This window comes from Camellia sinensis, chromosome 10 (assembly GCF_055761805.1).
Source record: "Camellia sinensis isolate YWXY chromosome 10, ASM5576180v1, whole genome shotgun sequence".
In the NCBI taxonomy this organism is placed as follows: Eukaryota; Viridiplantae; Streptophyta; class Magnoliopsida; order Ericales; family Theaceae; genus Camellia; species Camellia sinensis.
The window spans coordinates 98320125-98343999 of NC_138970.1; the positions used below are offsets into that span (position 1 = coordinate 98320125).

At 45.2% G+C, this 23875-nt stretch overlaps 1 protein-coding gene across 1 annotated transcript; it reads left to right on the forward strand.

Annotated features, from left to right (window-relative positions):
- The first annotated feature begins 2 nt into the window (after window positions 1–2).
- On the forward strand, window positions 3–23334 carry LOC145800581 (uncharacterized). The gene is made up of 7 exons (XM_082890284.1): window positions 3–218; window positions 285–392; window positions 486–605; window positions 724–1008; window positions 22241–22309; window positions 22679–23019; window positions 23217–23334. The coding sequence occupies exons 1-7, from the start codon at window positions 3–5 to the stop codon at window positions 23332–23334; spliced, it is 1257 nt and encodes a 418-aa protein (XP_082746410.1).
- Window positions 23335–23875: the final 541 nt, after the last annotated feature.

The following is a 23875-nucleotide window of genomic DNA, read 5'->3' on the forward strand; positions in this document are numbered from 1 at the left end:
TGATGGATTGTGATGGGAATAAGGCACTAGGACCTGATGGTTTTAACTTGATGTGTTATCAGAAGTTTTGGAAAGTCATGAAGGGTGATGTGGTTAATTTTGTGAAAGAATTTCAAAACAATAGTAAGTTGGTCAAGGGTATAAATAGTTCTTCCATAACCCTTATACCCATGATGGAGAATCCAATAGGGCTATCTGATTATAGACCTACAAGCTTGGTGGGCTCTATATACAAGATCATAGCAAAATTGTTGGCTAATAGACTAAAATCTGTAATGCCTTAGATCATAAGTGAGTCTCAGTCTGTGTTCTTGAATGGTAGAAATATTCTAGATGGGGTGTTAATAACTAATGAGGTTGTTGACGGATGGAAGAAAGCCAAAGAGAAGGGGGTACTTATTCAGTTGGACTTTGAGAAGGCATATGATTCTATTAATTGAGGTTATCTGTTTTCAATGTTCTCTAATTTTGGGTTTGGCGTTAAGTGGATCAAGTGGATTAAGGAGTGCGTAACAACTGCAAGGCTCTCAGTGCTTGTTAATGGAACTCCTACAGAAGAATTCAACCCACAAAGAGGTCTAAGACAAAGGGGATCCTCTGTCCCCGTTTCTGTTTAATCTTGCGGCTGAAGGTCTACATATGTTGTTGAGTAGAGCCTCTCAGTTAGATCTAATTAAAGGTGTTAAGGTAGGCTATGATGGTGTGTTGTTAACTTATCTCCAGTTTGCAGACGATTCATTATTATTCTGTAAAGCTGAGGTGGATGAAGTGAGGAAGTTGAAAAGGGTGCTAAGGTTCTTTGAAATTATGTTGGGTCTGAAAATAAACTTCCATAAGAGTGTTGTATGCGGTGTGGGTGTTTCTAAGGAGATGTTAGATGCTTTTGCTGCAGTGTTGAATTGTAAAACTAAGTCATTACCTCTAAAGTATCTTGGGATGCCATTAGGAGCTAATCCAAGGAAGAAAGCTACATGGAAACCAGTTGTGGATAAAATCAAAAGCAAACTGGCTAGTGTAGACGCGCCCGCGTGGGGGGGCCATCGCTACACGCTACAGTTCGGACTCAATTTGTGTCACGGTTCTTAATTTGAACCAAAGAATCCAAATCCGGCAAATCGTTTTGAGAAACAGATTTTTTGAAAAGAAGTGTCAAACATGGACTGCTTTGCCAGATACAGAGTCGCCACCTAAATATTTTAAAATGGGGGAATTTAGGAAACCCTGACTCGGTGCCAAAGGCCACGTGTCCGTCATCACCAAAGTTGCCTCGGCTCGGGAACTTGGGTACGATTGGGGGAGGTCAGCTATGAGCACCCCCTCTCGCCCGATCCGAAGATCGGCCTCTACTAACCATGAAATCCGTTTTTGAAAACGTTATATGTTCTTATTCCATTTATTAGCCTAGAATTACTATGTTATGCGCACAGCAAACAAGTATAGACCAAATCGCCTAAATTGGAGCAAAAACATTTCATGTTTGTTTTGAAAATGGCTTACTACTCGCAAGTAGGCTAAAATGCAGGTTTTGCCACCCTCAAGTGGGCTTTTAGAAAAGGTGGTTTTGCCACTATCTAGTGGGCTTAAAATTCACAGCTTTAATGCGTTTTTTCCAATTTAGGTAACTCAACCTCCATCCACAGGCATTCAAGCAGTTATATCACATAAGCATCTAGCCTCATGGTAATCATGCTGTTATGGCAACACTCACACGCATGCAAGGATGCTAAAGCAAAAGAACTTACAGAGTACTCCAAGCCAAGACAGGAACTAGTTAGTAATCACATGCATGATCCTAGTTCATATTTGAAATGGCTAATGCAATACATGCAAAGATGCAATCCAAACAGGCTCGGCTATCCTAAACATGGTATGTGAAATGCTGCAACTAACGCGTATTCAATTAGGAATTGAAATACAGATGCAGTTAGAATGATGCACCGAGCCCGGTGCATGCAAGACAAATGTATGGATGCACGCATGCATAGCATAAGGTATGCTAATTTAAATATGCCCTAGTTTACCATCATAAGCGGGTAAATAAAAGGGAAGAAAGACGTGGGGTTGGAAGACATACACACACCCACGCACACTTATTACACAATTGCCCTCACTCGGAAGGTCCAAATAAATATTACAGTCTGAATAATAAACAAATAAATTATTACAGGATTTCTAATTAATTAACAGAATGAATGCAAAAAGAAAGGTGGCCACAGCCCCTGCCTCGGGATGCGCGAATGATGCATACTCGAACCCGTCTCGCCCAGAAAGTCCGTACCATACCACTGCCGCCTCTGTTTACACTGCCCTGCTTCTCTGAAAATTGCCAAAGTTCTGGGACAGGTCCCCTGAAAACTGTGGAACACCATCGGCTGAAGGAAATGTCCACCGGCCATTGAAAATATCCATCGGCTGTTGATGAAGATATCGGCCCATAAAGGGTTGCCGGTCGGCACTGAACCCTGCCGGTCGGCAGAAAGTGTATGCATGGCTACTCTCCCAATCATGTAACGGACTCAAGGGAGCATGGCCCTTGACCCTCGGGCTATCAATTGTGCATTTGATGCATGATAGCCTAAGGAGCCAAGGTTGCAATTCAATGTAAAAATGCATGCAACACACAAATGAGGACCAAGATCCTATCATGCCAAAGTCAAGGGTCTCGGTGACCGAGGGTTGAGGTGTGTTTTGTCACTCGAAGTACAAACGCCCCTCATCCCTCACACTTGGTTTGACACCCCAAACCAAGCAATGCAATGCATGTTATGCAAACATGGCTCAAAATGTAACATGATGATGCAAAACATGTCAAATGTGATGCAATCTATCATGTTAAGTATGCAAAATGCTAGTCATATGAGATGCAAATGTGATGCAAACATGGGCCAATATGCCATAAGGCTAGCACGGGACAACATATAATGAACCAAATAAGCAACAAGCATATGATAAGCATGCAATGGTGGACTTAAACCATAAATGGCAGACCTCAACCTTGCCATAAACAGTGGCCAAAATGATGTACAAGAGCACAAATGATGCATGCAAGTATGCACATATCAAGGTCCATCACCTAAGCATGAAAGGGGACAACTCTAAGCATACTTAAAAGCGATATAAAAGGGCATTAAACCAACATGCTAGGCTCTGAAAAATGAATAGAGGATGATGCCAAATCGAACAAATCATACAAGTAAGGCATGCAACAATGACCACTACTTGAAGCCAATAAAAGGGGGCAAACCAAAGCTATGTCGACCAAACCTTAAAGGACCAAAATGACCTAAAACAGTCCCAAGGGACTCCAAAACAAGACTAAAGCAAGCATGGATCATGGTCAAAACATGCCAAGGAATGAGTCCAAAATAAGGGCATTCAAGGCCGCCAAAAGGGAGCATCCCTCAATACTTATCCCAAGCAAACATGGCATGAATTTTCAATGCAAAACAGAGTTCTAGCATGCAAAAGGGGCCTCAAAACCCACTGATATGGCAGCCTAAATGCTTAAGCATGGTAGCATACACAATGACCATTTCCAAGGCATAAAAGGACAACCCCTCAAAGCATGAAAGAGATGATAAAGACAAACATACAAGCATGGATTAGGGACTGAAATATGATCTACAATAATGTCAAGTCATGAGATTAAGGTAAGCTAAGCATGCTAGAGACTCACACACTCGAGGCTTACAAGCCAAAATGTAAAGTAACTATACCAAGCATGCTAAACAAGTCCAAATCAGTGGCCAACAGACCTCATGTATGACAAAATATGGCCAAGAACCTCACAAAGCAAAGCCAAAACAAGAGGATATGCTAGGCTAAACACATAGCACACTTCTAGGCAAGATGGAAAATTACAAAGCAAGTATAAAATGCATGCTAAGGGCCAACAAACCACCATTGGACAGAGATATAATATGACCCAAAACACCCAAAAAGCTTCTGAAATGGGACCAAAAATGATCAAGCATGCATGTTGCCCTTTAAGCCAAAACAAGGATGAAAGAGAGACAAAAGGGGAGAGGGGTGTCCCTCCCCTATGCAAGACCTCAAACCATCTTCTTCACCACTGAAAATCCACTAGATTTCAGTGGTGAAGAGAGCAATACACCAAAGGTCAACAAGGCTTAAAGAAAAGGCACCAAAAGAGGCCAAAAGAGGCCTAAGAGGGGGAGTTCGACCCCCAATGCCAAAACGACCTCAATGAGATGTCTTAAGCATGAAAATACAAAGATTTTTCATGTTATACACAAAGCCTAAAACAGAAAGCAAGATAGGTCAAAAGCTAATGCAAGATTGGGGAAACTAAAGTAAAGTGATTACCCTTGAAGAACCTTTGAAGAACACTTGGTCCAGCCACCCTCTATTGACCAAAACCAGTCCAAAACCTCAACAAACAACCCTCAAAATCCCCCAAAGTCAAAGTAAGGTGTGGTAGTGTGTGTGTTAGTGCAAAACTAAGGTAAAAATGCACTTTTAGGCCACAAAACACACACAAGGGAGGAGAGAGAGGGAAATATAGACAGAGAGAGTGTGTATGTATATGTATAAGCTCTGGTTTTTCTTTCAAAATTGCCAACCTAGAAGAAGTAGGAGAGCTCTCCTCTTATAGAAGTTCCCCCTTGCAAAGCTTACCAAACAAGCTTGCTTAGAGGGAAATCCCTCCATACACGTGTATGGAGGGGAACAGAGTGGGTGCCAGCTATGACAGCTGGCACAAAATATCTACTAAAAGTAGATGAACAGTGATCGGCCATTCAAAATTGCCATTTTGGAAAAATAAATGGCCAACCGGCAACAAAGAGTGCCGACCGGAAATATACATTGCCGATGGCACACAATCACTGGCCGGTGGCCTCAAGCCATGGCCGGTGATGTATGGGAATGCCTTAGAAGGCATTCCCTGCCCCTTCAAGGCAAAACACAAGTGTTTGGTGCAAAACCAGACACAACACGGTTGAGTCGAGAGGTCCTGAGGCAAGGCGCGCAACCGAGACCTCCGGGAACTCAAGACGAGCACAAATAAGGGTAATCACCAAGTGTTACAATGGTGACGTCCAAGTCTTGAGGACGGTCAAAAATGGGGTGTCTACAGTTGCCCCTCTTTGACAGAACTCGAAAGTCATAACAATGACGGGAGTGAATGTCAAAGCCCAGAGACGACCCATTTTTGACAAGGCCGAAGACTCAGACAAACATGCAAGACAAACAAGATATGCGCCCGAAGGCAGGGGCAAAATGCAAGACAATGCACAGAGCTGGACATAACTTATGATCATGCAAAGAAAGCTGTAATGAAGCATACATGCGACAATTTTAAGCTAGCATACACAGAACTACACTACAATGCAGAAAGGATGTAAGAGAATTATGCAATTCTCAATACGTCTCACTCGGAGGATACAATACCTGTGCGGCTCGTCTGGTTGCACCAGTCTCAAATGAACCGTACATACAATATCGTGCCTGTAAAGAAAAAAACTCAACAGGTACGATGTTATTAGCAACATGCATGATGATGCATTTGAAAATGCGTGACAACGCAAAGCAAGTGGGAAGCATAAAAATGCTATGAAGGCACAGACATGTAAGTGGAGCACGCGGTCTACGCGGGCAACGAAACTGATCATAAGCATGCGGTCTATGCAAGCCAGGAGATCGAACATAAGCATGCGGTCTACGCAAGCAGAGCATGCGGTCTATGCAAGTAAAACATGCGGTCTACGCAAGCAATGAAATTGAATGCAAACATGCGGTCTACGCAAGCAAAACATGCGGTCTATGCAAAGAAAACATGCGGTCTACGCAAGCAAGACATGCGGTCTACGCAAGGAAAACATGCGGTCTACGCAAGTAAAACATGCAGTCTACGCAAGTAATGGAATCGATTACAAACATGCGGTCTACGCAGGCAAAACATGCGGTCTACGCAAGTAATAAATTTGAACAAACATGCGGTCTACGCAAGTAATGAAATTGAACAAACATGCGGTCTACGCAAGCAAAACATGCGGTCTACGCAAGTAATGAAATTGAACAAACATGCGGTCTACGTAAGCAAAACATGCGGTCTACGCAAGTAATGAAATTGAACAAACATGCGGTCTACGCAAGCAAAACATGCAGTCTACGCAAGTAATGAATTTGAACAAACATGCGGTCTACGCAAGTAATGAAATTGAACAAACATGCGGTCTACGCAAACAAAACATGCGGTCTACGCAAACAAAACATGCGGTCTACGCAAGTAATGAAATTGAACAAACATGTGGTCTACGCAAGCAAAACATGCAGTCTACGCAAGTAATGAAATTGAACAAACATGCGGTCTACGCAAGCAAAACATGCGGTCTACGCAAGTAATGAAATTGAACAAACATGCGGTCTAGGCAAGTAATGAAATTGAACAATCATGCGGTCTACGCAAGCAAAACATGTGGTCTACGCAAGTAATGAAATTGAACAAACATGCGGTCTACGCAAACAAAACATGCGGTCTACGCAAGTAATGTGTATGAGAAGAGTTGAATGTGCACATGTAAGTAGAAACATGTTATTCGCGATGCTGGAATGTAAAGTACTGTAACACAACATAATTGAAACGATTTGTGGAATTCACAAGATATAAAAAGGATACGGGACGGGACGTTCCTCGTATGTCTCGAGCATCGCCCGCAGAACTTGTGGCCTGAGGTCAACTCGAAGGTTCACGTTTCAAACGTGTGCTTTCCCGCATTGTCTCGAGTGACGAAGGTGCCAAACCATGTAGTTAACCCGAACAAAGGTGCGGAAGGTGCGTTGACCGCAAGGGGAGTTTTACTGGTATCAATTCCGACACTTTGCTACCCTGTCATTCTATGTTTTACTTTCCTTTTTACTGGTAGTTTAAGCACATTGCACTGCCTCGGGCAGGTTTTATTCTTTCTCAAAATTACACATTTTGCAAAACACGTGATGGAAATGAAACAACCATTTTGTTCAAAAGATGTTGCATTTGTAAACTTTCTATGCATCGCATCCCAAGGTATCACACCACAATGTGAACGAAATTGAACCTATTTTGAACACTGAATATTTGCATCGTAATAATCAAGTAGTGAACCGACTTACAACTCGATAAGCAAAGCAAAGGCATGATATAACCAAACAGGTGTGAGTACAACTCGATAAACAGATCAAAAACTCAAAGGGAGTGAAGTACAACTCGATAAGCAAATGTTCAATGACTTGATAAGCAGACAGGTGTGACTCGGCAAGAATCGATCACCGAGGGACGGATCGGAGGTGGTGGAGTTCCCCAATCCCTAGCATAAACAGCTCAAGGAACCAAGAGGAAGCCCATCGGCCAGGGGCAGAGGCCATCGGCCACAAGGAATGGCCACCGGCCAGAAATTTGTTCGGTCGGCAAAAGATAATGGCCGGTCGGTAGAATATTTGGCCGGCCGACTATGAATGAGGAAATCACCAGAATGTTGACACCTGTCCTCCACCCAACCTTATCTCCTACAAAAGACCCCAGCTTCGTAGTTTTTCTCAATTCCACACTGATTTACTCTAATGGAAGAGTTTTTTGCTCAAAATCTCACAGCTTGGATTGCTAGCTTGGATGGCTCGGAAAAGTTGAATTTCCGGGGTTTCGGCATAAATGCATTATTCACTCTGGGTCGTACCCCATTGCACCTCCCGTTTCTCCATGCCGCGGAAAGGTTTTGGAATCCGGTGACACATGTCTTTAGCTTCGCTGGGCAAGAGATATGTCCTACCTTTGAAGATTTCCGAGCCTTAATGGAGTCCGAGCGCGACGAGGAGCTCCTGCCCCAACTTAATTTTGGCCATGCCCAATCCTTAGGGCGAATGTGTGGACTTAGTATGCGTGACGCTCGGTCTCTGATTTGTGACGGGATGCTGGACATTCCGAGTTTGACCGATCGGTTTTCTAATGCTGGTGATCGCAACAACCAACACTGGCAAGGCTTCCAGTGACACGCCCTCTGTTTGTGCATGTTATCTCATTTTCTATTTGTCTCAGGCTCCGGAGGGTCTAGTGTCCGACTGACCGAGGTTGCCCAAGGCTTGAAGGAGGGCAAGAGCTGTATTGCCATGACTCTGGCTGAGACGCCGATGGGCTTAGACGCCTTTTATCGTCATGAGACGACCAGATTAGCAGGGAGTCCACTACTACTACAGGTAATGTTTCCCACCCAATCTCACATATGCATTGCTCACATCACTCGGCCCTCAAGATCAGTTTTTTTTTTTCTCACAAAACCCTATTCTCACTTTTCTCTCCTCGTACATCTCTCTATTCTTTATTCTCTCATTTTTTTAATCCCTTCCCAGGCATGGTTGATGGACAAACTGCAGGTTGTGGACTCTTGCCCAGCATATTCAGCTCGCGGCTACTTTTTTCGGCACCGTCTAGTCAATGCCCTTGACGAGGGATGGTGGTTTGATTGGATGTGCAGCCTGTCCGCAGACCGTATTGCTTGGCGGTGCCCTTGGCTGAGCCTTCCGACAATGAGTTACAATATGCCCCGGCAGACTGGGATTCAATTGATTGGTCTCACTCACTGTGCGTTCTACTTCCCATTCTGGATTCGAGGCCAATTTGGCCATGATCAGACCTGCCTGCCAGAGGGGATAGAGTATCCTGCTGCATTCCCGGCCTGAGGCGTACAGCTTGCTTGGCAGGCCACCGCGTGGAGGACGAGAGAACTCCTGCCCCCGCTCCTACTTTCAGTTGCACTTTGTTTGATGAGTGCTTGGATTGGCTTAATGAGGAGGCACATGTCGGGCCCATCTTGGCGTTAGAGGCTTCGACCATCTCTGGGAGGGGGCGCAGGAGCACCTGACTTGACTATGCCCCGGATTTATTGCTTTATTAGTACTTTCAAGTTTTCTTTATGAGTGTAATAAAAAGCAACTTCGATTGTATGCAAGAGCAGGAGAACTCTGTTTTGAAATCAATGAAATTGAAGGTTGTGGTACTGAAAATTTTCCGCTTTGGTCCAAAAATGATCAAAGTTGTAAAATGATTATTTTGAACGAAGTCAACTTTTATTAAAACTTCTCAAAATCATTTTCGATGTGGATCAGAACTGGACACGCCTGAGGTCTGTCACCGAGATGCACAACCCCGGATCTCTGCAACTGGAAAGTTGCCCCTAGTCTGAAGAGCGCTGCACCGGAGATCATAACTAAACCCTTGAATGCTGAATAGACAAAGATGACCGAGATGATCAAATGGACAAAGTTGATCGGGGAAAAGGGTTATGGCTGAACTCCAGGAGGAAGTTGCCTACGTATCCCAAAGATGGGAATCAAGCCTTTCGTAGTTCAGGCTTAGGTTCACTCGAGTATTTTCACTCTCCTTTTACGCTCTAACTTTTGCAAAGGTCGCCCTTTGCGGGTTTTCAACCTTGCGAGCTCAGTTTTATATTTTCCAATTTTTGTGCTCTAACTTTTGCCTAGGTCGCCCTTTCGGGTTTTCGGCCTAGCGAGCCTCTCAAGGGTAATATTTCTTCAACTTGTCCATGTTGATCGGTTGGGAAAATTCCAAGCCAACTAGGTCCATCAGAACCACAGCTCCACCTGACCAGATAGCTTTAATGATATAGGGACCAGTCCAATTAGGCCTGAACTTGCCCCTTGGGTCGTGGATGGGAGCTCGGTTGTCTTTGAGCACCAAATCTCCTTCCTTTAGATTCCTAGACTTAACTTTCTTGTTGAAAGCCCGGGCAATTCTGCGCTGATAACTTTGAACATGGTACAGTGCTTTCAGTCTTCTCTCATCAAAGAGCATGAGTTCCTTAAATCTGCTCTGCTGCCAATCTGCTTCGGCTATTTGACACTTAGCCAATACTCGTAATGACGGAACCTCAATTTCGATAAGTAGAACGGCCTTCATCCCATAAACCAATGAATACGGAGTCGCTCCGGTAGAAGTTCTAATTGAAGTCCTGTAACCCCACAGAGCAAATGGCAGTTTATCTGGCCAATCCCGGTAGGTTTCCTCCATCTTCTGCAGTATATGCTTGATGTTCTTGTTGGCGGCCTCAACTGCTCCGTTGGTTTGCGGCCGGTATGTGGATGACTTATGAAAGGCCACGTTATATTTCTCCAACAAGGCAATTACTTCATTCTTAAAGTGGGAACCATTATTCGAAATAATCTCGTTTGGGACCCCGTAGCGACAGATGATGTTGTTTCTGATAAACTTTGCAACGTGCGACGCCTTCAACACGGCATATGATTGGGCCTCGACCCACTTTGTGAAATAATCTATCGCGACCAAGATAAACTCATGCCTATTCGACCCTTTTGGAGTAACAGCCCCGATCACATCAATTCCCCAAACTAAAAATGGCCATGGTGAAGTCATGTTGTACAGCTTTGATGGCGGGATATTCATGCGATTCGCATGGATTTGACATTTGTGGCATCGTCGAACAAAGCTGATACAATCCTCCTCCATGGTGGACCAGTAGTAACCCTGTCGAAGGATCTTCCGTGCTAGCATTACTCCGTTCATGTGCACACCACACTCTCCTCCATGGATGGCCTCCATCAGGCGCTTCGATTCTTCGGCTCCGACGTACAGCTTGTGCATTCCCAGATGACCTCTCTTATACAGCTTACCCCCACAGATGATGAACTGAATGGCCATTCTTCTGATTGCCCTTTTATCCTTGGCATTTGCCCCTGGTGGATACGCCTCCTTTTCCAAGAAGTTCCAAATGTCGTAATACCAAGGGCTGTCGTCCTGAGCCTCATCTATGGCGGAAATTGACTCATATGCCGGCGCAAACTTCTGGTCAATAATGACTGGACGCATCCGGACTCCAAACGGGATGTCTATCATGGAAGATAGAGTTGCTAGTGAATCTGCGAACCTGTTGTTCTCTCTTACTAGGTGGGTGAAATTTAGCTTCTCAAACCGAGGAATTAACAAATCCAAGGTCTGGTGGTAAATTATCATCTTTTCCTCTTTGACTTTCCAGTCTCCTTTTGCTTGAGACACAACAAGGTTCGAGTCCCCAATGACGTCCAACCGCCTTGCCCCTAGTTCTAGGGCTGCTTCTAGGCCGGCAATACATGCCTTATATTCTGCTTCATTGTTCGAGACTTTGAACCGGAGCTTGAATGCTAAAGGGATACGGGAATCGTCAGGCGCTATCAACAACACTCCTATCCCATACCCGTACTGGTTTGACGCTCTGTCAAATTACATCGTCCAAGTTTCACCTTCGATGTGCAGAATGGCTTCATCTGGGAATAGGTACTCAACCGCTTCATCCCCTTCAACTGGGTGGTCGGCAAGGAACTCCGCTACCGCTCTTCCTTTTACTGACTTGTGTGTCACATACTTCAGATCAAATTCAGAAAGCAACAGCAGCCAACGAGCTAGCCTACCCGTAAGTGCCAGTTTCTCGAAAAGATATTTGATGGGATCCAAGCGTGAAACCAACATTACAGAGTGAGCTAACAGGTAGTGCCGCAGTTTCCTGGTAGCCCATACCAAGGCCAAACAAGCCTTCTCCAGCGGAGTGTAGCGGGTCTCGTAATCCAGCATCTTCTTGCTTAGATAATAGATGGCCCTTTCCACTTTGTCCTCTGACTCTTGTGCAAGCATGCAGCCCATGGTAGTCTCAGTTACTGAAAGGTACAATATCAACGATTTCCCCGGCTCTGGTGGTGACAACACGGGCGGGTTCTGTAAATATTCTTTGATCTGTTCAAAAACTGTTTGACATCGGCCGTCCCATTAGAATTTCTTTCCTTTCTTCAGGAGACCAAAAAGTGGTTCACAAGTCAAGGTTAGTTTTGAAATAAACCGTCTTATGAATTGCACTTTACCTAGAAAGCCTCGCACCTCCTTTTCAGTCCTTGGTGGTGGCATTTCTAAGATGGCCTTGATTTTGGAAGGGTCAACTTCGATGCCCCTTTGTGTAATCAGAAATCCCATCATTTTTCCCGCTGTAACACCGAATGTACACTTCTGAGGATTTAGCCATAACCGAAATTCTCTGATCCTTTGGAAGAACTTTTGTAAGGCGATATAGTGGCCTTCTCTTTCTTTGGACTTGACAATCATGTCATCCACGTACACCTCAACCTCTTTGTGGATCATATCATGCAATATTGTGGTTGCAGCCCGTTGATATGTGGCCCCAGCATTCTTCAACCCAAACGGCATCACTTTGTAACAGTATGTCCCCCACGGGGTGGTGAAAGCAGTCTGCTCCCGGTCTTCGGGTGCCATCACTATCTGATTGTAGCCTGAGAAACCATCCATAAACGAGAGCAAAGCATGCCCCGCTGTAAAATCCACCAACTCATTAATATGCGGCAAGGGAAAGTCGTCCCTCGGACTAGCTCTATTCAAATCCCTGAAATCCACGCATACTCGGATCTTGCCATCCTTCTTCGGCACCGGAAAAATGTTGGCCAACCAAGTCGGGTATTCGGATACTAACAGGAAGCCTGCATCGATTTTCTTGGTGACCTCTTCCTTAATTTTGATGGCCCAGTCCGGACGAATCCTTCTGAACTTCTGTTTGATGGGTCGGGCCTCGGGGTCGAAAGGGATCCGGTGCTGTACAATCTCAGGATCGATTCCAGGGATGTCTTCGTAGGACCACGCGAAAACGTCTTTGAAATCTTTTAATAAAGCGACTAAGCGCTCGCGTTCCTCCGAAGACAACGTGGACCCGATCTGGACTAGCTGTGGGTCCTTCTCAGTACCAACATTCACAGTAGTGATTTCATCCATTAAGGGTTTAACAAATCTTTCCTGCTCTTGATCAATTAATCGTTGCAAAACCGGAGGAATTTCTTCCTCGTCGTTTTCATCAAAATTTTGAAAATCCTGATTTAAACAATAAATCAAAGGCACAGAAAAATACTCAGAAACCACATCAACATCATTCTCATTAAATACTTCCAAGCCGTCCAATTCTTCTGTTACAACAGACTCAAAAGAGAAAGAAAATGACGACCTAGACAGGACTGTGGCATCCGGGTTATCACCCCCAGGAATACCGGACTCAGACTCAGTCGAGTTGGAACCTGATTCCGACTCACAAGATTCGGTGGAATCAGATTCCGGCTCACTACCTGACCCGGTGCTGCTTGATAAAAATCCCTCTTCATATTTCCAGACGAGAGAGGGTGCGATGGATGCATCCAAAATAGTTGATGGTAGGTCCGCAGCTGTTTCATTCCCGATCATGCATACCGAGGAATTATCCCCCAAGCACTTCTGTTCGATCGAAGGATCTGAAAGTAGACATGCCAATGCTACCCCCATTTCATTTCCAGCGTCCTTAGACTGCACTTCCTTACTTTGCTCAGCCTTGGCTAATGGGTCTGTCTACTCTTCAGCAATGTCATCCCTAGGTAACTGTAGATCAAAGAAAATCTCAAACCCTAGCACGCGCTTCCTTTCCGCGTTCAGCCACGGCTTTGGGAAGCCACAGAACGGAAAGTCCTCCCCCTCTCAGACGAAACATCCGTTTAGGGTACCCTGAATGGGCCGGTGCATCAAGTCAAAGGGCTTCCCCATCTGTTTCGCTCTGGCTCTTCCGGCCATTTCCTTTCCTTTCCTTACCCAGTCCTCTTTGGTGGGTAGATAACCCAATCCAAAGGTATGAGGGTTGTGTGGCACTTCGGCCAATGCTGCGACGCCCTTCCGGCCGCTCTTTCCCAATCCCATCCTGGGGATGTGTTGGAGCTTGTTCATGAGATAGACTGCTTGAGCACTGACATATACCCCTTCATTAGCTGCCATGATGTCTTGTACAACCCGAGCCTTAGCCAAGGTAAAACCCGATATGAACACATCTTCTATACCGTGCTCGATTTCTAGAACAGGCGTAGATACCTCCGGCGGCGGATGAATCGATGAATTTCCAAAAACAATGGCTACTCCCTTCCCATAGGGGTATTTCACCACTTGATGTAGGGTGGAGGAGACTGCCTTTACCTGATGCAGCCACGACCGCCCCAAAAGCAGGTTGAACGTTGCAGGAACCTCTAAGACATGGAAATCTATCTCATGCTGTCCCGGCCCAACCTTTGTTTGAATCTTAATTGTTCCCATTACTTCCCGGCTCGTGTTATCATACGCCCGAATCACCTGGGCCGTTGGCACAAAGTCCGCGATTTTCAAACCGATCGTGTAGGTTGTCCTTACCCGACAGACGTTGATGGCGGACCCTGTGTCGACAAGCACCACGGGTATCCATTTATTTCTGCACTCCACGGAGATGTAGAGTGGCCTATTATGGTTCGCACCCTCAGGTGGCAGTTCTTTGTCAGAAAAGGTCAACATCGGGGTAGCTCCTCCCGAAAAAACTAGGCCCACCAGCTGTTCGGGCGTGGTGTCTATAAAAAGCTTGGCTTTGTCCATGGCTGAAAGGATGGCCTGTCTATGTACTCGAGAAGCCATAAGCAGCCCCCAGATGTAGATGTCTGCTTGTATCTTTTTCAATTGTCTCAATACGGCCTCATCTTCGAGTTGCTTTTCTTTTTGCTTCTCTGCCTCCCTATCTTTTCCAGACACCTCTGGTTGATCTAGGTGTGGAGGCTTGAAATACCGTCCACTCCTAGTCATGTGATCGACTTCGCCGATATACCAGGTATCATCTGGTTGGTTACTCCCCCAATCTTCGTCCGTGTGGGCAAGACATAGATCATCATCCTCCCACCACATTCCATCTGCTGCTGACAGGCACCTGCCCGGCTCTGGCATGACTGTTCTCATACTCGCAGTACCTTCTATCCCTATGCTCGCGGCATTTTCCGTTTCTGTGTTTATAGCAGTCTCAGTCCCCACATGGGCTTTTGCCTTCCTGATTCTCTCGGAATCTTCGAATCTTTCCTGTCCCGACTGTGTCAATGCAGCCAGCTGTTCAATAATCCCCGTACTCGAAATGCTCCAATCCCGAGCGAAATTCTTGACACCAGCGCTCTCCGGCGATGCACTCTGTTCTCCAACCCTTCCGGCTGTCACTGATATTCTTGCCCCTGTCGGGCCTTGTTGTGGCTGAGACTCTTCCACCACATCTGGTTGATCGTCCAACCATCCCGTAGCCTCTGTTGATTCCTCATAATCGAACCAGTTGACGGCTAAGTCCCCTGGATCTTGGTTACTGTAAAATTGGAGCTTGGCAAGATCCTCTTCCACAGCCGTTACATCATCTGTTCCCTGTCCTAGACTGTCCCCTTGGATCACACACAGCTCCCCCTCTGTTGGTAGTTCCATATCTGGCCTGTCCTGGCCTATTGATAAAATGTAGTCACTCGGACTATAAGCATTCCCAACACCACTCCCAGATTCCGCAGACTCTAGCTCAAGAACCCCTTTCTCCTTTGGAGTCCTCTCTTTCCGGTTCTCGATAGTCACCACCGTTGGCTTAGGTCGGGTTATGGAGATGTCCATCATGCACAAATCGGTGCAATCGGGAAGGAACACTTCCAGCTTAGGCAGGTGGGAAGGAGTGATATAGATGCTAGGATCGTAAGGCACGACCCCAGCTTGGATGAAGTTGACTCTTTTGGGTGGTGGATTTTGGTTATGTGTAGGGAGAGGGTTTGTAGTAATGTTGGGTTTCTCAGGAGGCAAAATCACCCCGTTATCGATGAGATCTTGAATCTCATGACGCAATCGGAAGCACAGGTCGGTGTCATGACCGTGCTGTTGGTGAAATGCACAATATTTGGCTGGGTTGTGGGTAGCGGGGGGTCTTTCTGGTGAGGGCCGCGGCTCTAGGGGCTTAGATGCCCTTTTCTGATTAAGACCCCCAAAGCTTTGGACAGGGGCATATAAAGCGGAGCGAAGGTTCTGGTGTTTTTGGGTGGGTATTTGACTATTTGTGGGTTGTTTCCGGACGCACCGGAGAATGGTGTGGCTGCCATAGTTCTTGAGGGAGGGTTGGTGGTGACCATACTCACTTCGGAGGTCCTGGTAGTTGTAGGGCCACTCGGGCTAGCATTAGTGTTACGATTGAAAGTTCTACGGGGTTGCTCCCGGTCATTATCAATCAATCCTTGCTTTAAGGCATCCTCAATCTGCACCCCCATTTCATGTAGATCAGAAAAGGTAGGAAAGGGGAGTACAATCATCTTTTGCATCAATTTCGGCTGAAGATTGCGCACAATCATTCGAATCTGGTCTTTGTCTGTGGGCCTTAAGGTCATCACCGAAGCCTTAGCTCGCCATCTGGTTACGAATTCCGAGAAGCTCTCTTTGAGTTCTTGCCTCGTTGTCTCGAGATCCCGGGTCGTAATCTCGATTTGTGTATTGTATGAGTACTGCAAGATGAAGGCCTCAGCCATCTCATCCCAACTTCTCTTGACGTCATCCTCCAATTTGGCATACCATATGGCCGCTACACCCAACAGGGTCCGGCCAAATAAAGGCAGCTTCTGCAGTCTAGTGAGGCCCATTGGCCTTAGGATATCTGAAAACAACCTTAGGTGCACCATGGGGTCTCCGGACCCATCAAATCGATCAATGTGCGGCATTTTGAATCTGTCAGGCAACGTCACGGCTGCGTCGGTATACCCATCTTCGATGTCAGGGATGGTCTTGACTCCCTGGGATCTCTTAAACATCTTTTCCAACTTACTCAATTTTAAGGCTGTGGGGTCCACTTCGAACTCAAAAGGAGAGTCCGGTATATTGACAGGCGTGGGTGCCTTGGATAGTTGTGGCGGAATCGGGAGTGGAGCTGGCCCCGCTGGAAGGTCGGTATCCTCTTGGACATTCCGGGCATTCGGTGTTTCTTCGGGTATCGGAACCCTTGGTGGGGGAGGGACTTGTTGTGAAGCAGATGCTTCGGTTTGCTGCTGTAACCTCACGATTAACTCAGTTTGTTCATTCATAACCGTGGCCTGCTGCTTGGCGAACTCCGCCTGCCGGACAGCATCCTGCTGCATCATTTTCATGCTCTCTTGGAGTTGGCGCACCATCTCCTCTAAACTAGCCATACTATTTTGTTCTGACTGAATTATCGGTATATGTTCCCTCTCTGCGGGTGAAACAGAACCCCGATCCCTACTGTATGCAGGTAGGGTAGATAAAGCCCTCTGTACTGACTGTCGAACTGATGCCCTCTGCCTAGCTGTCCTCCGTCTAGTAACTGGGGGTAGAGAGTGGTACACTGGTTGTCCGTCTACCAGATCCTCAAATCGATGGAGCCGACGACCTCTAATCCAGAGTGCTTGGGAAATATCTACCGGGTTGGAAGCAATGGTGCTAAACTACCTAGCAAAAAGATAAATAAAGCAGTAAATAAACAAACAATTGGACAGCACAACGGCGTAAAATAAACACATACAATGCACAGTTGGGTATTCATAATACACAGTTGGTAAGTCGAATACACTGTTCCTCGATACTGATCACTGTTCCCCAAAATCACTGTTCCCAAAACTGAACCTGGTACCCGCAGATAACTGATTCTCGTAAACTGATACTGATGCCCTCAGGTCTAATACTCAATCTTGCAAACTGATATGTACATTCCTGTAGAGATACACTCTAGAAGCACATAGCAAGTAAAGAGAGCCAAAACACCCCTATGTTGGGGTAGGGTTTCCCTGTCCTATTTTGTCAGGAGCTAGGGTTCCACTATGCACGCAGCAGTTTTCAAACAACCTAACATCGGGTAAGCAACCTGTCCTAGCTTGGAATGGTCACTATGGATTTCGATATGCACTAGGTCGAATGGTCAAAAAGGGTGCCCCGGTAAAACTGGGGTTTGTGTTCCCACACTGTCAGAGCCCATAACCAGTCAGCCTTATGGTCATGCCTTGACAAGACAAGCCTCCGGCAAACCGTTCAGGAATGGCAGATGGCAAACATGGTGTCCTAGGCGCACCAATGCACATGCAATGTGAAGAGACACGTAAATGAAATCAAAACAGGATACCACAAGTTCGAGTCAAGCTCTCTAAATCCCCAGCAGAGTCGCCAGAAACTGTAGACGCGCCCGCGTGGGGGGGCCCTCGCTACACGCTACAGTTCGGACTCGATTTGTGTCACGGTTCTTAATCTGAACCAAAGAGTCCAAATCCGGCAAATCGTTTTGAGAAACATATTTTTTGAAAAGAAGTGCCAAACATGGACTGCTTTGCCAGATACAGAGTCGCCACCTAAATATTTTAAAATGGGGGAATTTAGGAAATCCTGACTCGGTGCCAAAGGCCACGTGTCCGTCATCACCAAAGTTGCCTCGGCTCGGGAACTTAGGTACGATTGGGGAAGGTCAGCTATGAACACCCCCTCTCGCCCGATCCGAAGATCGGCCTCTACTAACCATGATATCCGTTTTTGAAAACGTTATGTGTTCTTATTCCATTTATTAGCCTAGAATTACTATGTTATGCGCACAGCAAACAAGTATAGACCAAATCGCCTAAATTGGAGCAAAAACATTTCATGTTTGTTTTGAAAATGGCTTGCTACTCGCAAGTAGGCTAAAATGCAGGTTTTGCCACCCTCAAGTGGGCTTTTAGAAAAGGTGATTTTGCCACTATCTAGGGGGCTTAAAATTCACAGCTTTAATGCGTTTTTTCCAATTTAGGTAACTCAACCTCCATCCACAGGCATTCAAGCAGTTATATCACATAAGCAGCTAGCCTCATGGTAATCATGCTGTTATGGCAACACTCACACGCATGCAAGGATGCTAAAGCAAAAGAACTTACAGAGTACTCCAAGCCAAGACAGGAACTAGTTAGTAATCACATGCATGATCCTAGTTCATATTTGAAATGGCTAATGCAACACATGCAAAGATGCAATCCAGACAGGCTCGGCTATCCTAAACATAGTATGTGAAATGCTGCAACTAACGCGTATTCAATTTGGAATTGAAATACAGATGCAGTTAGAATGATGCGCCGACCCCGGTGCATGCAAGACAAATGTATGGATGCACGCATGCATAGCATAAGGTATGCTAATTTAAATATGCCCTAGTTTACCATCATAAGCGGGTAAATAAAATGGAAGAAAGACGTGGGGTTGGAAGACATATACACACCCGCGCACACTTATTACACAATTGCCCTCACTCGGAGGGTCCAAATAAATATTACAGTCCGAATAATAAACACACAAATTATTACAGGATTTCTAATTAATTAACAGAATGAATGCAAAAAGAAACGTGGCCACAGCCCCCGTCTCGGGATACGCGAATGATGTATGCTCGAACCCGTCTCGCCCAGAAAGTCCGTACCATACCACTGCCGCCTCCGTTTACACTGCCCTGCTTCTCTCAAAATTGCCAAAGTTCTGGGACAGGTCCCCTGAAAACTGTGGAACACCATCGGCTGAAGGAAATGTCCACCGGCCATTGAAAATATCCATCGGCTGTTGATGAAGATATCGGCCCAGGAAGGGTTGCCAGTCGGCACTGAACCCTGCCGGTCGGCAAAAAGTTCCTGCAGAATCTGGTTTTTGACAGCAACAAGGACAGACAGTGTATGGCATGAAATTTCAAGCAAGTGTATGCATGGCTACTCTCCCAATCATGTAACGGACTCGAGGGAGCATGGCCCTTGACCCTCGGGCTATCAATCATGCATTTGATGCATGATAGCCTAAGGAGCCAAGGTTGCAATTCAATGTAAAAATGCATGCAACACACAAATGAGGACCAAGATCCTATCATGCCAAAGTCAAGGGCCTAGGTGACCGAGGGTTGAGGTGTGTTTTGTCACTCGAAGTACAAACGCCCCTCATCCCTCACACTTGGTTTGACACCCCAAACCAAGCAATGCAATGCATGTTATGCAAGCATGGCTCAAAATGTAACATGATACTAAGATGCAAAACATGTCAAATGTGATGCAATCTATCATGTTAAGTATGCAAAATGCTAGTCATATGAGATGCAAATGTGATGCAAACATGGACCAATATGCCATAAGGCTAGCACGGGACAACATATAATGAACCAAATAAGCAACAAGCATATGATAAGCATGCAATGGTGGACTTAAACCATAAATGGCAGACCTCAACCTTGCCATAAACAGTGGCCAAAATGATGTACAAGAGCACAAATGATGCATACAAGTATGCACATATCAAGGTCCATCACCTAAGCATGAAAGGGGACAACTCTAAGCATACTTAAAGGCGATATAAAAGGGCATTAAACCAACATGCCAGGCTCTGAAAAATGAATAAAGGATGATGCCAAATCGAACAAATCATGCAAGTAAGGCATGCAACAATGACCACTACTTGAAGCCAATAAAAGGGGGCAAACCAAAGCTATGTCGACCAAACCTTAAAGGACCAAAATGACCTAAAACAGTCCCAAGGGACTCCAAAACAAGACTAAAGCATGCATGGATCATGGTCAAAACATGCCAAGGAATGAGTCCAAAACAAGGGCATTCAAGGCCGCCAAAAGGGAGCATCCCTCAATACTTATCCCAAGCAAACATGGCATGAATTTTCAATGCAAAACAGAGTTCTAGCATGCAAAAAGGACCCTCAAAAGCCACTGATATGGCAACCTAATATCTAAACGCATGGGCATGCACAATGACCATTTCCAAGGCATAAAAGGACAACCCCTCAAAGCATGAAAGAGATGATGAAGACAAACATACAAGCATGGATTAGGGACTGAAATATGATCTACAATGATGTCAAGTCATGAGATTAAGGTAAGCTAAGCATGCTAGAGACTCACACACTCGAGGCTTACAAGCCAAAATGTAAACTAACTATACCAAGCATGCTAAACAAGTCCAAATCAGTGGCCAACAGACCTCATGCATGACAAAATATGGCCAAGAACCTCACAAAGCAAAGCCAAAACAAGAGGATATGCTAGGCTAAACATATAGCACACTTCTAGGCAAGATGGAAAATTACAAAGCAAGTATAAAATGCATGCTAAGGGCCAACAAACCACCATTGGACAGAGATATAATATGACCCAAAACACCCAAAAAGCTTCTGAAATGGGACCAAAAATGATCAAGCATGCATGTTGCCCTTTAAGCCAAAACAAGGATAAAAGAGAGACAAAAGGGGAGAGGGGTGTCCCTCCCCTATGCAAGACCTCAAACCATCTTCTTCACCACTGAAAATTCACTGGATTTCAGTGGTGAAGAGAGCAATACACCAAAGGTCAACAAGGCTTAAAGAAAAGGCACCAAAAGAGGCCAAAAGAGGCCTAAGAGGGGGAGTTCGACCCCCAATGCCAAAACGACCTCAATGAGATGTCTTAAGCATGAAAATACAAAGCTTTTTCATGTTATACACAAAGCCTAAAACAGAAAGCAAGATAGGTCAAAAGCCAATGCAAGATTGGGGAAACTAAAGTAAAGTGATTACCCTTGAAGAACCTTTGAAGAACACTTGGTCCAGCCACCCTCTATTGACCAAAACTAGTCCAAAACCTCAACAAATAACCCTCAAAATCCCCCAAAGTCGAAGTAAGGTGTGGTAGTGTGTGTGTTAGTGCAAAACTAAGGTAAAAATGCACTTTTAGGCCACAAAACACACACAAGGGAGGAGAGAGAGGGAAATATAGAGAGAGAGTGTGTATGTATATGTATAAGCTCTGGTTTTTCTTTCAAAATTGCCAACCTAGAAGAAGGAGGAGAGCTCTCCTCTTATAGAAGTTCCCCCTTGCAAAGCTTACCAAACAAGCTTGCTTAGAGGGAAATCCCTCCATACACGTGTATGGAGGGGAACAGAGTGGGTGCCAGCTATCACAGCTGACACAAAATATCTACTAAAAGTAGATGAACAGTGATCGGCCATTCAAAATTGCCATTTTGGAAAAATAAATGGCCGACCGGCAACAAAGAGTGCCGACCGGAAATATACATTGCCGATGGCACAAAATCACTGGACGGTGGCCTCAAGCCATGGCCGGTGATGTGTGGGGATGCCTCACAAGGCATTCCCTGCCCCTTCAAGGCAAAACACAAGTGTTTGGTGCAAAACCAGACACAACACGGTCGAGCCGAGAGATCCTGAGGCAAGGCGCGCAACCGAGACCTCCGGGAACTCAAGACGAGCACAAACAAGGGTATCACCAAGTGCTACAATGGTGACGTCCAAGTCTTAAGGACGGTCAAAAATGGGGTGTCTACAGCTGGTTGGAAGAGAAAGTTGTTGTCATTCGCAGGGAGGTTAACACTTGTCAAGTCGGTAACTTCAGCATTGCCAGTGTACTACTTATCTTTGTTTAAGATGCCTGAAGGGGTAGCTAGAGAGTTGGAGAAGATTCAAGCCACATTCTTATGGGGTGGGTCTGAACTGGTAAAGAAAGTCCATATGATCAAGTGAGAGGACTTGTCTAAAACAGTAGAGAAAGGTGGTTTGGGTATCAGGAAAATAAGGGATGTGAACAAGTGTTTGTTAATTAAATGGTGGTGGAGGTTTGGTAGTGAAAATGATGCTTTGTGGAAGAGAGTAATTTGTAGCAGATATAAGATGGAGATTGATGGGTGGATTCCAACTCTAATTTCATCTAGCAGCCACTTGGCAGTATGGAAAGAGATTATTTCTGTAGCTGAATAGTGTAGTAGCCTCAAGGAGTTTTACTTGAATAATTTTAAGTTGAAGGTTGGAGATGGGAGGAGGATTAGATTTTGGTCTGATACTTGGTGTCAGTCTGTTTGTTTGAAGGATGAATTTCCAATCTTATATAGGTTGTCTTTCGATAAAAAGGAATCCTTAAGAATTTTCGCTGATAAGAAAAATATAGTGGATGGCTGGTCCTTTGAGTTTAGAAGGGGGTTATATGAGTGGGAGAAGCAGGAGCTGGCTAGACTTCTTGATTATATGCTGGGGGCTCCTGCAGTGTGTCCAGAGTGCGTTGATCGACCTACATGGTTAGCATCATCTGCTGGGGTACTAACAGTAGTAGATTTATATAGGTGGGGTGTGGATAATACAGGTGCCATCATGAGTATTACCAAATTGATTTGGCTTAAGTACATCCCTCCTAAGGTGCAGGTTTTTGGTTGGTTTGCGTGGAAAAAAAGAATTAAGTCCAAGGAATTTCTGCAAAAAGTGGGGGTGATCAACCCAAGTGCTTCCATAGCTTGTGTGTTTTGTGGCAGTGGCAGTGAATCAGTGCATCATGTATTAATTTGGTGTCCCTTTGTGTGGATGGTTTGGGCAGAAATGCTGGATTGATGGGATGTCCAAGCTGCTATTCCAGGATCTGTGAAGAGTCTACTGCTGTGGTGGGTAGGGGGAAAGTTAAAGAAGAAAGAAAGGAAGATTTGGAGGGTGATTCCATTGGCTGTGTGGTGGTCTGTTTGGAAGTGCAGGAATGAGTGTGTGTTTAGAGAAACTCTCCCAAAACTTGTGGATCTATGTGACTTGATTAAATGTAGGATTGCTTTTTGGTTAAAACTAGTTTTCAGTGACTTTAATTTTTCAGTTCAGGATTTTGTGTTTAATCTGAGGCAAATCAGGAAGTGCTTGGGAGGGTCTGCTACACTTACATAGTGCTGATTGGTCTGCTGGGTAGTTATGGTGTGATGGATTCTAGTGTTGTATGTTGTTTCTGTTATTGTGGTTGCTGTATTGCTCTATTGGTGTATGTTGTTCTGCTCTGTTGGTGTATGTTGTTCTGCTATGGTGCCTACTTGGTGTGTGTTGCGTTGATCTAGTGAGTAGTGTGGGAGATTTCCTATCTGTGTTTGAATTTTGGTCTGCTATGGAGGTTCTGCTTAGTTATGGGAATGATGCTTGATTGTTTTGTCTATCTCTGTTATGGTGGTCGACTTCTGCTGTGGCTCCAATGTTTCAGTTGTATAATGTAAGCGAAGCTTGTCAAAGTGGGGAAAAGTCGATGCTCATCAGTTTTACTAT

Bases quoted from the DNA above. Each gene is read 5' to 3' on its own strand.
- LOC145800581 (XM_082890284.1), top strand. From the start codon at position 3: ATGGATTGTGATGGGAATAAGGCACTAGGACCTGATGGTTTTAACTTG. The intron at 22,310-22,678 runs GTAAAGAAAGTC...GTTTGTTTGAAG, and splicing joins TATGGGGTGGGTCTGAACTG to GATGAATTTCCAATCTTATA. The intron at 23,020-23,216 runs GTTTGCGTGGAA...CTGCTATTCCAG, and splicing joins AAGGTGCAGGTTTTTGGTTG to GATCTGTGAAGAGTCTACTG.